The 14,282-nt window shown below is 44.4% G+C and overlaps 1 protein-coding gene across 3 annotated transcripts in view; it reads right to left on the reverse strand.

The window, feature by feature from the left end:
- The window catches only part of kif21a (kinesin family member 21A), a 56,147-nt gene that overhangs the window by 26,295 nt on the left and 15,570 nt on the right, over positions 1–14,282 (reverse strand). For all 3 annotated transcript variants that reach the window (XM_080505202.1, XM_080505203.1, XM_080505201.1), the window contains exons 11-17: positions 5,019–5,106; positions 4,808–4,922; positions 1,980–2,168; positions 1,244–1,443; positions 978–1,085; positions 838–906; positions 48–187 (exon numbers count right to left, since the gene is read on the reverse strand). In XM_080505202.1, the coding sequence (XP_080361328.1) occupies positions 48–187; positions 838–906; positions 978–1,085; positions 1,244–1,443; positions 1,980–2,168; positions 4,808–4,922; positions 5,019–5,106 (909 nt within the window). The remainder of the gene's footprint in view (positions 1–47; positions 188–837; positions 907–977; positions 1,086–1,243; positions 1,444–1,979; positions 2,169–4,807; positions 4,923–5,018; positions 5,107–14,282) is intronic.

Below are 14,282 nucleotides of genomic sequence, written 5' to 3' on the forward strand. Positions count from 1 at the left end.
TCCGTCTTTGGAGCTCTTATTCCTGATCTGTACTCTCACACACTCACCGAGTGCTGCTGGAGGAGGAGCTGCTGGAATACGAGCGTCCAGACGGGGGGCGGTGTGTGTCCTGCACGGCTTCTGGAAGATTGACTTTCCTGATCACCTTCCCTGAGGTGGGCCTGGCCTGCCGTCTGAGCGCCGTCACCTGGGAAGGTGGGGGAAGGTGAGTGAGATGAGTAAGCCCATTGCAACCTGGCTTTAATGTGCACTTTGGGTGATGGGATCACAAGTGGAGAGCGTGTTTTTGTCTGTATCATGTGCTTTGGGCTAACCACTTGAGATGGGATTGTTTCCACTTTCGATAAATGGCTCGACGAGCAATTATGAGCCAACGACAGTCGACGGTATCGTCCGGCCAGGCCGTGAAAAGTCTCTGCAGACCTCCAGCCATTGACGACGATGCTCTTTTTGAAATTTTCTTTGGAAACGTGGAAAGACTCAGACCGGCGCATTCTCTTAAACAAAACCACGGCACGCGCTGATGACGTTTACATCATCCGGCCGACTTATTTTCCCGCGACGCCTCTGTCCAGGACACATTTGAGAAGCACCTGTTCACACTACAAAGCCTACGAGGGCAAAGTGGTTGGAGTGAAAGCGCTTTGGTGTCTATTCACACTTGAAGGCTCGCCACTAGTGATCACCAGAAACGCAGGTTAACGCCAGGGCACAACGGGCCGTGTGTGTGTGTGTGTGTGTGTGTGTGTGTGTGTGTGTGTGTGTGTGTGTGTGTGTGTGTGTGTGTGTGTGTGTGTGTGTGTGTGTGTGTGTGTGTGTGAGTGTGTGTGTCCTCACCTCCTCAGTCTTCCTCCTCAGGATGAGCTCCTGCTGTCTCTTCTGAGCCTCCAGTAACTTCAGTTGATGCTGAGGAAGAAGCAGTGCAGCAGAGCTGAAGCTGAGGTACAAAACCTTCAGAGGAAACCTTTTCAACTCACCTCTTGTTTGCGCTGATCTTTCTTTAAGGAAGCGATTTCTCGGTTCCGGCGCGACTCGTTCATCCTGGTCTTCTCCTGCTGCTCCTTCATCTGCTTCATCAGACGGACCTGGACCATCACATTTATCTCAATTCACCAACTCCATTTGTGTTGTCCCGCCACATCCTGGAAAACCTTTGGAACCGCTCACCTGGGCTTCAAATCAGCTTCCAGCAGAACTCTGCTCAGTGTTTTTCTCATTTACATTCAGGTCACATACAACTAACCTTGGTCTTCTTCATTTCAGCCACGTCCATCTGCAGCTTCCTCAGCTGCTTCTCATACTGTGACTGATTCTTCAACAGACGGGCGTGCTCCTTCTGAGCCGACTGGAGCTTCTGCAGCTCTTTGTTCATGACGCTCAGCTTCTTCTCGTACTCCGCCTTGATCTTACGGGCTTTATCCTCACTGCCACTTTCCACGGAGGCTGGAAACATCCACAACACAGCGTGAACACCAAAGAAATGTGCACACTTCCATCACAACCACAAAATGTACACAAAGTATCACAAATTAACCGATTGTTGAGACAGATGCTGAAATGTGAAAGTGAAGATATCAAGAAAAGAACAATGTAAAAATCTCTGAATAGTCTAATATAGTTAGTCTGGTCAAAATGTTTGCCAGGAAGATAAAAAAAGGGTTTTTAAAAAAGCTAAATTTAAGTGACAATGAATCCAATTGACCTCATTGTATTGTTAGAATGAAGAAATACGAACAATTCTACAGAAATATGGACAAAAACCTCAAGACTGGAATTCAAATTCCAGAATTAGAAGGAATTATCAAAAATAAAGAAGGAATTCGGAGAACTTGATTTCATCAGATCCTGAGAACAAAAATTTAATGTGGAAACTAAATATAAAAAGTTGAGAAATATTGCAGATTATTGATAACAAAACATAAAAATGGATGTTTGTGCCGAGGCCTGTGGACCTGCAGAGAAGGTTTTGGGGGTCTTACTCATGTTGTGGAGGACACGGTCCCTCTCCACCTGGGTGTCCCTGATCTTCACCTGCAGCATCATCAGCTTCTGCTCGTACTGCTGCTTCAGCGTCTGCAGCCTCCGCTGGCTGTTCTCCAGCTCGTCAATCAGCTTCTGCTTTATGGCAATCTCACAGGTGATGTTGGCCAGGTCGGCCTGGAAGTTTTCTGTGACGTGGAAAAACACACACTCTCTGATCAGATAAAACTGTATTGTACGAGTCAGTAGTATTGCTCAGGTACTGAAAAGGAACACATGACAGAATGATTTTTGATGAAGAGAGGTTTCATTTGAAATTCTTCTTCTTCTTACTCACTCCTTTGTATTTTTCTGTTTTATTCTCCTTTTACATGTTTTTGGTTTTGGGTCACACAAAATACTTCCGGGGTTCAGTGAAAGCCCATAGATAAGGAGTTAGGAGGGACATTTGGGACGTACCCGTGGACTCGCTTGGGTGTGATGATGGCCAGGCTATGATGCAACGTATCAAGTTGTAGGTCAACCTGATCATGTACAGGCTTTTTGTGCAATGCACTTCCTGTTTGATGGCGTTCTTAACCATTGCCACGCCCTCAAATGGCATTTGAGGCAATAAGTGGACCTTGAGGTCGATCTGACTGTGTTCAAGCTGTTTAGAATGCACTTTGAGTTTCATGGCAAACATCAAACTTTGTGGCATTTGGGCAGAGATGGGAATCGAACCTGCAACATTACAACTGCTCTACCAACTGAGCCACGCCGCTCCGTATGGCATGTTTAGCTGCACGAGGGTTGGTCTGGAATACTGAGGCTAATGATCACACCTGACAGAACTGCAGAAACATGGATTTATGAAATGCTGTCGCGGCGATTAATTAATATTCCAACACAAAACACACTCATGAGGAAACTCAGCCTCAATACCACTGGATGGAAACTATAAATAAAAAAAAACCAAAAGAAGAAAAAAGAACAACAAAAAATCACCGGAAATCAGAGCCGAATCATGTGATCACCATTCATCACCATTCAAAATGGCTGCGCCCATCGATATAAAGACTGGGAGGTGATTCTTGGCTTTTTCACAGTGAAAAATGAAACATTTTGCCATGAGACCAGTTTTAAGAGGACATTAACCAGACCAAGGGCATTTTTGTCAGTAATGGTCGAGTGTTGGACGTATTTCGAGGTCACTGTGAAGCATCTGTGCGTTATCTGATGCCAATGCCTGCACCCTCATCTTTGAATTCATCCGTCAGCACAGCCGAGAACATCAGACTGAACAGGGCTAAGCACACATCGCACTTTTCACCCCGCTGGAGACCAGGAACGGCTTAGGTGTCTCCCCGTTGTCTTGAACTCTGGCCAGCGTTCCATCATGTAGCTGGTGTACAATGGCCATGAACTTTCCTGTACAGCCACACTTTGCCATGATCCTCCAGAGACCATCGAGGCTCACTGTGTCAAAAGCCTTCGTCAAGTCGCCAAAAGTTACAGTAGAGGTCGGAATGCTGTTCCTGGCATTTCTCCTGAAGCTGCCTGGCAGCAAACATGTCCATTTTCCCTCGTTCTTTTGGAAAACCACACTGGCCCTAGCCTTGCTCCAGATGTGTACTGAGGCAGTTACGCAGCACTCTGGCAAGGATCCTGCCGGCGATGGACAACAGGGAGATTCCTCGGTGGTTGTCACAGGACTGATGATTGCCTTTGTGTTTGAAAAGGTGTTTGATACAGGCGTCTTTAAACTCCTGTGGGACTGCCTCATGCTGCCACATGAGCAGGAAGAGATCAAGACGTTTCTCTGTCAGTACTAGACTGCCTTGTTTGCAGACCGAAGCTGGAATGGAGTCTGAGCCAGGTGCTTTGCCTTTGGATAAACAACGGATCGCTTCCTGGATGTCCTTCAAGGTAGGTAGTGCATCCTTTGACTCATTGACTGGGACGTGTGGAAGAGATTTTATGGCCTCGTCGTTGACGGGAGAGCGGCAATTCGGGACGCTGCTCAAGTGTTCAACCCATCTATCGAGAATCGTATCTTTGTCTGTGAGCAGCGTGGGACTGTCTGCACAGAGGTTTGGGGATGTTCCAGAGGTTGAGGGACCATACACTTCCTTTAGACCACTGTAAATGTTCTTCACGTCGTTGCTGTCAGCAAAGCCCTGAATCTCATCAGCTGAGTTGCTCAGCCAGTTGTCTTGAATCTGGCCCAACTTCCTCTGAATGGTGCTACGAATGACCTTCAGCACGTGTCGTTTGGATCGTTGAGATGGACCTTGGAGGCTCGATGTTTCTCTTCAAGCAGCAGCTTCATTTCAGTGCAGTGATCGTCAAACCAGTCTTTGTGTTTCTGAGTGGAAGTCCCAAGACAGTCAGTGGCTGTACGCTGTCTCTCAAAGTACACATATGCCGACTGACATTCTTGGTCGGAGTCCCGCAAGTAGTGAGTACCCATTCAGGGCTGCTCGCAGCTATAATTGTTATTATTGTTAAGTCTTATGCTTTCTTCATTTGTTTTGGAGGGCCGAAACATATATAACATTTTGATAAAAATGATTTGATTAAAATCCAAAATACACATAAAAGTGTCATAATCATTTCCCAAAATATTTATAAGGAATGTATAAATTGAGCAAAATATTTTGAATAGACTACCTTTTAAAAAAAAATCTCCCTATCACCACCAGGGGTGCTGCAGCACCCCCGGCACCCCAACTTCCTGCGGGCCTGCATTGACTGTGTTGATATTTTCTTTGCTCTCGTGTTTTGTTTCATGGAAAAAGCTCATGTGTGGTTAAATACTTCAAGCACCCTGACCGTGGTCCGATACCTTTCTCATCGGAGGACTCAGAGTCGGAGTCCTCCGAGCTCTCCTCCACATCCATCTCTTCCTCGTCCTCTTCTTCCTCCTCCTCCTCAACATGGTCGCTGCCGTCGTGAGCTTCCTGCAATACACACACACATGCACGCACGCACACACACACACGTATGAGTATCTGCATGCATTAGTCTTCATCATAAGGTGAAGCGTAAACACCTACCATCTCTGCGTCCTCGCTGATCCGCTCCATCAGCTCCTTCTCAGAGACCTTCTCTTGTTCGTTGTCAGGAACTTCTTCCTTGTTGGCGCTGAAAGAATCAGAGAGGAGACTAACTTCAAACCACAGCTGAGAAAAACAGTCTGATGGGCGCTGATGGCATTAAAGAGCCGTCTTCACCGGGTGACAAATAGGCTCACAGATCAGGAATCAGGCTGTCAGACCTTTTCTGTGTTGACATTCACAATCTGCAAGCAGCGGAAGAAAGGAACAGGGGCCTCATCTATAAAGGTTGTTGAAGCACAAAACAGGTCCTGAAAGATGCGTACGCCACTTCCCACGCAAAGTTTGTGATTTAAAAAAATGAACTTTGCAGGAGAATGTGTGTACCGGTACACAAACTGAACCTTGAGCAGAACATTCTGGAGACGGGGAACCTGGTGGTGCTGATGGTGAGGTGGAGGATTGAACCAGATTCATCTCATACATCTAACGTCTTCAAATATCAGACTTATTGATCCACGTGATCAGAACCAGCCAAGCTGCAGTGGTCTACATGTTTCTCTAGTGGAACGTTACTGCTGAATCAGCAGCTCCATGTTCATATGTCAAACTTTCCTCTTCAAATGCTCCAGAGCGCTGGACAGAACTGATGGATTATCAATTGTGACAAAGTGTAACAGTCAGTCTCATTTCAGAGAAAACAATAAATAGTGCGGTGACAGTCGTGAGTAAAGCTGCAGTGTGGAAGCACCACTGACTGGCTGTCGCTGAGGACGTCTGTTCTGTTCCAGCTGCTTTTAGTAGGATCTACAGCTATAAGGTACAAATCAACTAGAAACTGTATGAACACAGTAACAACTAAGGTGAGTCTCTGGGAAAGTCTCATGCAAAAAAGAACTGCAACCGAGATGATTTCCCATTGGCTGCATGTGAAATAAAGAAATTATAGATTTTATATTACTTATTTTATTATTATACATACATAATACAGTTCCCTCCTCCTCCTCCTCCAACTCTCAAGTGACAGGATGGACTCCTCTCCTCTGGCCTCCACCTTCAGATCAGATTCTTCTTCTCCACCTCTGCAGTCACTGATGTCTCTGTGGCTACCATGCTATTTCCAGCGGTGACGATGTGATGCAGATCACTTTCTCTCTTTTATTAGTGATTCCACTACCATGATCACCAAAAAATATTATTTTATTGACCTCCACCTCCTCCATGACTATTTCTTTCTCCGTAAAATTTCTTTTCTTCGTCTTTTCTGTCAGGATTTAGCATCAAATGCTGGCGAGCTAGAGGCTGATTGAGATGTAAAAATATGGACGAAGCTCTTTGTATCGACCATTTATGGTAGAAAGTGGGCGTGTTGAGGGCGGGAGTTGAACCATCAACCTTCAGAATCACAATCACAATCAGAATCGTCTTTATTGTCATTGTAACAGGTACAACGAAATTGCATAGAACGTTTGGGGGAAAGAAGGACAACATGAGGTGAGGAGAGGAGGGAAGAAAAGGCAGATTGGGTGTCTGGGAATCCGAAATCTAGATTAGATGTTTTCGTTCAGGCGATTCAGCTTTATCTTTCAACCTTGGGTGTCTCTGGTCTCCATGCTGCTCCAATATTGGCAAGATTTAGCTTCCCAACCGAGTTCGAATATCCTCCAAGATGGTTCCAATTTCACGTAAATGTTCAAGAATCATGTCTTGAGTTGGTTTCTCACATGAGTCTGAGCATTCAGAGCTCGTCACAGTCCTTCAGTGACGACAGGCAGCCTTCCCAATGCAGCTGCTAGCATCTTCTCAACTTTGCGATAGATCAGAAAGCCGCCAGCTCCAATCAGCAGCATACCTCCTATCATGAATCCCAATATGTAGCGGTCCTCCAGGTCCTCCATGGAAACAATGGACAAACACAGGAACCTCCAGGAATCTCCAGGAACCTCCAGGACCTCCAGGAACCTCCAGGAACCCCAGGAATCCAGCATGTATCCGGCCGCAAACGTCCCATCAGGACTTGCAGACTCTCCTTTGCCTGATCGCCGTGTCGTAAAAATTTGGTCGACCATATTGAGCGACCAGCTGATCAGTTCCACGGTTCCGGTTAAATTCGGATGTGGCAGTGAAGAGAGGCTCTTGTTAGATCAGACATGAGACAGTACAGGACAGGAGCAGCAAGCAGGGAAGACGAGGGGGAGAGGAGAAGAGAGAAGAGAGAAGCGTCCGCCTTCACTGAGAGCCGGAAGAGAAGACCTGGGATTCCAGTCCCAGGTGGACTGGGATTTATAAAAGGAAAGTGATGCGTACGCGGGTTTTGGGCGCGCGTATATTTCTTGTAGGAATCCTATGCAAGGTTTTATAAATGAGGCCTCAGCTTATTTTAATTAAACACAAAAATATTATACCTGTGCTAAACATGCAGTCCATGGGCCAAACCCGGCTGTAGACAATAGCCAATTTGGCCCACAAGATGATTTAGCTAAGTGGTGATGAGCCTGTTGGTGAAAAAGCTTTATAGAAGAAAAGAATGAGGGGGACTGAAGTACTAAGACTTCCAACTAAAGCATGGCGCACGCTCAACTCCAGAGTGTTGTACATAAAAAAAACACCCAGCTGTCCAAATCTGTGCGTTCGCTTGAATTTACACATTTCCTTTGTGATCATTGACAACATTGACGAGTTCCCCATCAATGTGGAACAGAGCACAAACGTTGGAGCACCTGGCTCCTCCCTGTCCACGTCTGTATTTGAATATGCAAACCATATTTAAATGAGCTCTGAACCAGAGCAAGACAGGGGAAAAAGGAGAAACAACTTGGAGCTGCTTCTCACAGAAGTGGAGGCAAAAGTGTCCTCTTGGGCTCACTGTATTCCGACATGAACAGCAAATGCAATAAGCACGGGGTTGTTAATACAATATTCTGCCCACAGAGACAATCGGGGGCTTGTTAAAAAGATCTGAAGATGTAGCAGCACAAAACAGTAAGTCACTAGTAATGGAGCTGTAAAGACGAAACAGTATTTGAGAAGCCACGTGCCCAATGCACATCACAGGGGTTCATATGAGGTTAGGGATGTCCGATAATATCGGAGGGCCGATATTATCGGCCGATATTGACTTAAAAATGTAATATTTGGAAATATCGGTATCGGATTTTCACAACCGATATTGGAATTTCCGAGTCTCCTTGAACGCAGCATGGGACGTTTATGGGCGCGCGCTTGATGACGTTTAACAACAACAAAGACAACATGCTGGACTCGTGGCTAAGAAGGAGAAGCCTGGTGAATGAAATGTCCGTGGAGGACTGGAGGCTCAACCAGGCCCTCTTCCCTGCTGGACCAGTACCTGACTGCACCCTGCACCAGTGTTGACAGTGAACCAGTGTTCAGCACTGGTACCAGTACCTGACTGCACCCTGCACCAGTGTTGACAGTGAACCAGTGTTCAGCACTGGTACCAGTACCTGACTGCACCCTGCACCAGTGTTGACAGTGAACCAGTGTTCAGCACTGGTACCAGTACCTGACTGCACCCTGCACCAGTGTTGACAGTGAACCAGTGTTCAGCACTGGTACCAGTACCTGACTGCACCCTGCACCAGTGTTGACGGTGAACCAGTGTTCAGCACTGGTGCCAGTACCTGACTGCACTCTGCACCAGTGTTGACGGTGAACCAGTGTTCAGCACTGGTACCAGTACCTGACTGCACCCTGTACCAGTGTTGACAGTGAACCAGTGTTCAGCACTGGTACCAGTACCTGACTGCACCCTGCACCAGTGTTGACGGTGAACCAGTGTTCAGCACTGGTACCAGTACCTGACTGCACCCTGCACCAGTGTTGACGGTGAACCAGTGTTCAGCACTGGTACCAGTACCTGACTGCACCCTGCACCAGTGTTGACGGTGAACCAGTGTTCAGCACTGGTACCAGTACCTGACTGCACCCTGCACCAGTGTTGACAGTGAACCAGTGTTCAGCACTGGTACCAGTACCTGACTGCACCCTGCACCAGTGTTGACAGTGAACCAGTGTTCAGCACTGGTACCAGTACCTGACTGCACCCTGCACCAGTGTTGACAGTGAACCAGTGTTCAGCACTGGTGCCCACATCATTGATGAGAAGAGAAATCTCATACATTGCTGAGATGCTGAGATGCTTGTATTCATACAGAACAATCTCCCTCTTACACATGAGGACATGGGGAAAGAAATAGACCAGTTATATGGACGAGTCAACTTCAGTCTTTGTTTTTGTTGCACTTTAAAGGAGGGCTGTTTTAATTTTGTGAGCATTTCTGTGCCTTTCTTGTTTATATTTGCACTATTGTGTTACTCTTAAAAGAGATTGAGCCCAGTTTGAGTCTATTATTTGACAAGTTATGTCCAGTTATTCATTCATTGACTGTTTACAACTAATGGACTGCAGATATGCCTCTTCCTTTTTTTTATATTGTCTGTGGTGTTGTTGAGTTTGTTGTTGAGGTTTCTCTCTAACACTAAATAAATATGGCACTTTTTTCCATAATTTAAGTTGTTGTTCTCTTATTTTTCTCAGTGTGTACATTTGGAAAGCCATGTTTGATTCACATATGCATCCAGTGGGGCATCACAATAAAATTAGGCATAATGTGTTAATTCCACAGTAGGAGATATTTTATGTTGTTGTTACCTAACAGTTTTGATGTAAAAAGCCAGCATACATCGGTATCGGTGATATCGGTATCGGTGATATCGGTATCGGTGATATCGGTATCGGAAATTAAGAGTTGGACAATATCGGAATATCGGATATCGGTAGAAAAGCCAATATCGAGCATCCCTATATGAGAACAATTAATAATAATTAACATTTACTCACCAAGAAGCCACCCCTCGCTGCAGTATTGCCGATCGCACATCACATATGACTTGTATAGCGATCAAATGAAAACACTTCCTGTTGACATTTACAAATTCATCATGTGATGGTGCTTTTAGTGTTAATTGTTCATATGTCTCAGATATGCACATCACATTTATTGATTATGAGTTTCCCCGCACCACCTTCAAAGCATTAACAGCTGTAGAAACATCTGTATGCCAGCCTTTTCCCTCTTGATACATTGGAACTTTGTCATAAAAAAAGATCATGTGCCAGGTTTTATTTTTGCGTAAACAACCTTTGTATATGAGGCCCCAGGTGCATAAAGAGGAACTGAAAATAACCAGTGCGATTTAAAAAGTGGGCATAGAATGAAAAAAAAAGGAAATAAGTGAAGCTGCAGGACAAAAACTTTATCCATGACACAAAATAAGTTCTTCTGTATGTGAACAGCAACAGAAAAAGGAGACATCAGTTTTATAGGAGAAAAACGCAATGTAAAACTTGCAAGTTGTTCATAAAAAGCAGGTGAAAAGAGAAAAAGAATGCAGCCAGGTAGCGTGAGGATTTAATGAAGGGACAAACAGAGCTCTGCAGAGGAGCTCCTGGTCTCCAGGGTCTCCAGGTGAGGGGACACCTGTTCCCCACAACGTCTCACAGAAAACTTAAAAAAAAAAGAAGAAAGAAAGAAGCTGCTGCGTGAGAAATGAGGGAATGAAGCCAGGAGGGAGCAGCCAAGACAAACCTGACAGCTTCCCCCTCCTCCCTCTCCTCCACCAGCAGCTGGAGTCTTCAGACCAGAGACGACGGAGGGACGGACAGAGAGACGGAAGCAGAGTGGGGGAGAAGATGAGACAGCGTTACGCTTGCTTCTGACACGTCTCATTCGGAAACCTCTGAACATGTGGATCACCTTCATACTGAATCAGCTTCCTACTCAACCCATCAACACGTTTCAACCAGAAGTGGATAAAGCAAAGCAGCTCATGGACATTTTTTTTTTTTTTTTAACCTGGAGTCCTGGAGGAAACCTGAGCTGGGAAAAAGCTAACCAAATGCTAACAAGCAACAGTTAGCATGGCCTTTGAGGGGACTCTGTGAAGACAAGCTTGAAAGCTGTGGAAACTGGAACAGGCGCTAGGGAGAGCGCATACTTTCATCAATGCCACACTGATGTTACTGCATATTTGCCAAAGTAAGATATTAGCTGTGCGCGTCGTAGCAGAGTCAGAAGGGTGCTAGCTGGCAGCTAACGGCAACTTCCTCGCTGCAGCCACAGCTCTTGGGAAACTGGCAGCTCCAGTGTGTCCACAACAGAGGAACTATGTCTTACTCTCCAGGGGCTGCTGTGTATGATAATGTATTGCCTCCAATAATGTAATATTTGTAGTGTTTGCTGCACTAGATGGGGGGTCAGAATCAGTGACCCTTTGGCCTGAATGATCCCAAAATCTAATCAACTGGTCTTCTGTTGATGACAAATCACTCCTGAAGATTTCAAGCAATTCAGGTTGATCGTTTTTGCAAAAAGTTGGTTAAATTCATAAATACAAACCAATAAATAAATGCAATTCAGGCAAAAACGTAACCTTTTCCCAACGTTTGTTGGCGAAGGTAATCATATGGACACGAGTGACAGAATTGGAGATATAAAGAAGCACAAAGTGGACTTCTCTGGGGCATTTTTTCATATGTAATAACGTTAAAAGGGAAAATAAAAGTGATGTGCACCAGGAGACATGATGCTTCATCACGGTCAATTTACACTTTTTCAGGAAGTAAAGTAGATGAAACTTCAGATGATTTACTTCATTTGAGGTAATTAAGCTTTATTTGGTGGTCCTTATACTGGTCAGGTCAAACTGGGCTGTTTGTTGCCTCTGGAGCTGATATGATCCCTGGTTAACAGGGAGGCTTCAAAACAGCTGACAGGAAGCAGTAAAAGTTCATTAGGATTAAGTTGAATGAATGAAAGCATTGCAGCAGTAAAGAACGAGACACTGCATTCCCAGACCTGTCCCACTGACAGCGGTCCTTCAGCCGTACGGAGGGAAAAACATGTTCTTACTGTGCATTGTTGCAACAGGACTCTCAGCTTTTAATCCACATTTGGATTTTAAATTTGCTATTGCTTTTACTTTGTTAATGTGCTCTGCCTGATCTACTGTACCGATCCTACTGTACTCATGTACTCATGACGTGTTGCATTCCAATGCATTCTGGACTACTAAATAAAACACTGACATGTAGATTTAGCTTCTTAACAGTCATATGTTTCCTTTTCTCCCTGACATTTTTGCTAATGCATCCTATATACTTTCTTGCTTTGTTAAAATGTTGTCATTTTTTATTTTTCAGGTAATTGCTTCTTTTCATTGGTGATGCTTTTCACTTGTACCTGCCTGACTTCACTTCAAACTTCAATTAAATTCAATTAAATTCAATTAAATTCAAAATACTTTATTCATCCCCAAAGGGCAATTTTAAAACAGCCCAAACTGAGTAGTTGTGTAAGAATAGACTTCACTACATGTACTTGTTGAAACCCCCTGCAGTTGGCACATGGTTTCTATCTGCACCCCTAAACTGTGCAACTCATCTTATCAGTTATTAATTGAATATTGTATGCTTATTTGTTAACTGCATGCCACGTATAGCTCGGTCCCAAGGCTTCATGATGTCACAATCACACAAAATTAAGTTGGTAGAGGAACAAGCATGATTGTCAATACATTTCACAGCAAAGAACATTTTATTCTTCAATAAAAAATATGAATGATGTACAGTAATCAAAACCTGTGTACATTTTGGAAGTGGATAATTTGATAGATCATAGGTTCATAGAATTAATACCACCTGGGTGATTTGTATATACAATTCCACTGCATCTTGAAAAAGAAAGTTCCTCCAAATTCCTCCACTCTGCTTCAGCATTTGAAGGCACCAGGATGAGTCAGAGATTTACAAACCAATCAGAGGCTGCCTTTGAAAAGGTAAATACCACATGGGATCAATTTACCAATCATGTTGCTCCTTACTCGGCGTAATGCACAATCGCCAGGTAGTTGAGAGTTGTGTACACCAGACAATAATTTGCTATGTTTTGATGAACAAAGATGGACGGTTAGTAGTGGCGGCCATTACATACATACTATAAACAATCAGCCTTGATCGGAAGCTCACACTCTGGACTCTGGCCCGTCGTAGTCGACACAATCATGACCTCTGGCCAATCATGGCCTTTGTCCCCTTTAAATATTGATCAAATATACATTTTGATGGTTTTAACAAAAGAGGAATTTTATTTTGAAAAAACTGGGGGGGCTTTTATTTAGAAAGCCAACCAATCACTAATCTAGCTCATGGCATATAGGCCACCACCGAACCCCAACCCTAATTGTTCTGGTTTCATACAGCAGGCGTGGATGGTGGAGGCGGTGTTTAGATAAAGAAAGCTGGGGTTGGTGCTCTAACCCTCACCCTCGGGTGGGATCAAAAGTGGGCGGGACCTGGCTAATTAGCTAGTGAGCTGTAACCTGAGCCCCGTCTTTAGGCCACCCCCCTAATATCAGGTCAATTGAACACACTTTGTTAGCATGCTAATAAGCATGCTAGGCCAGTACCTATGATCCTCCCCACGTGTCCCTGACCTGGAGGCTGGTCTTATCTCACATGCTAATCCGCTAAGCTAACCCACCTAGCATTAATAGTAAAAAGCATTTAAAAGCATTAAAAGCATGAGCATTATGTCACAGTGCATATTAGCAAGTTATCTAGTCCACAAACCATAAACTAACCTGCTAGCTAGTCCATAAACTGCATGTTAGCTAGTCCTCAAACCGCATATCAGCAAACTGGCTAGTCTACCAACCACATGTTAGCATTTTAGCTTGTTTATGTAGCACATGATAGCAGATAAGCTCAACAATAAGCATTTTCATGGTATTACATAATCCTGGGTGTGAATGATGAGACACTGATGGACACACCTGCAGTTATTTATGACACCAGTGTGTGAGCGGATGGACTTTATCCATATATTTTTGAAACAACTCCTCAGAATCCAAAGTTTTCGGGCAAATATTTTGATAAAATAATCATTCCTTGAAAGGAAATTGCAGACTTCCTGTTAAATTTAGGTCAGCGGTCTTGCCATGTGATTTTTAGGTCTTGATGAGACGAACAATTGTGTTTTAGTTTGATCTCTGTACGACATTCCTACGGGCCGTGGTGGACATTTGAGTGTTTTTCGGTGGCCGTTTAGTGTTTCTAAGTGGCACCAGAGAGCACATTCTGGTACTCTGGGAGTTAAATTGTACATTTGCTTTAATTTTTTCGCCAGTCTTGATGCACGTGCCAAATTTGGTGAGTTTTTGAGTGTTTAGTGGCTCAAATTT

This window comes from Blennius ocellaris (assembly GCF_963422515.1).
Source record: "Blennius ocellaris genome assembly, chromosome: 11".
NCBI classification, from domain to species: Eukaryota; Metazoa; Chordata; class Actinopteri; order Blenniiformes; family Blenniidae; genus Blennius; species Blennius ocellaris.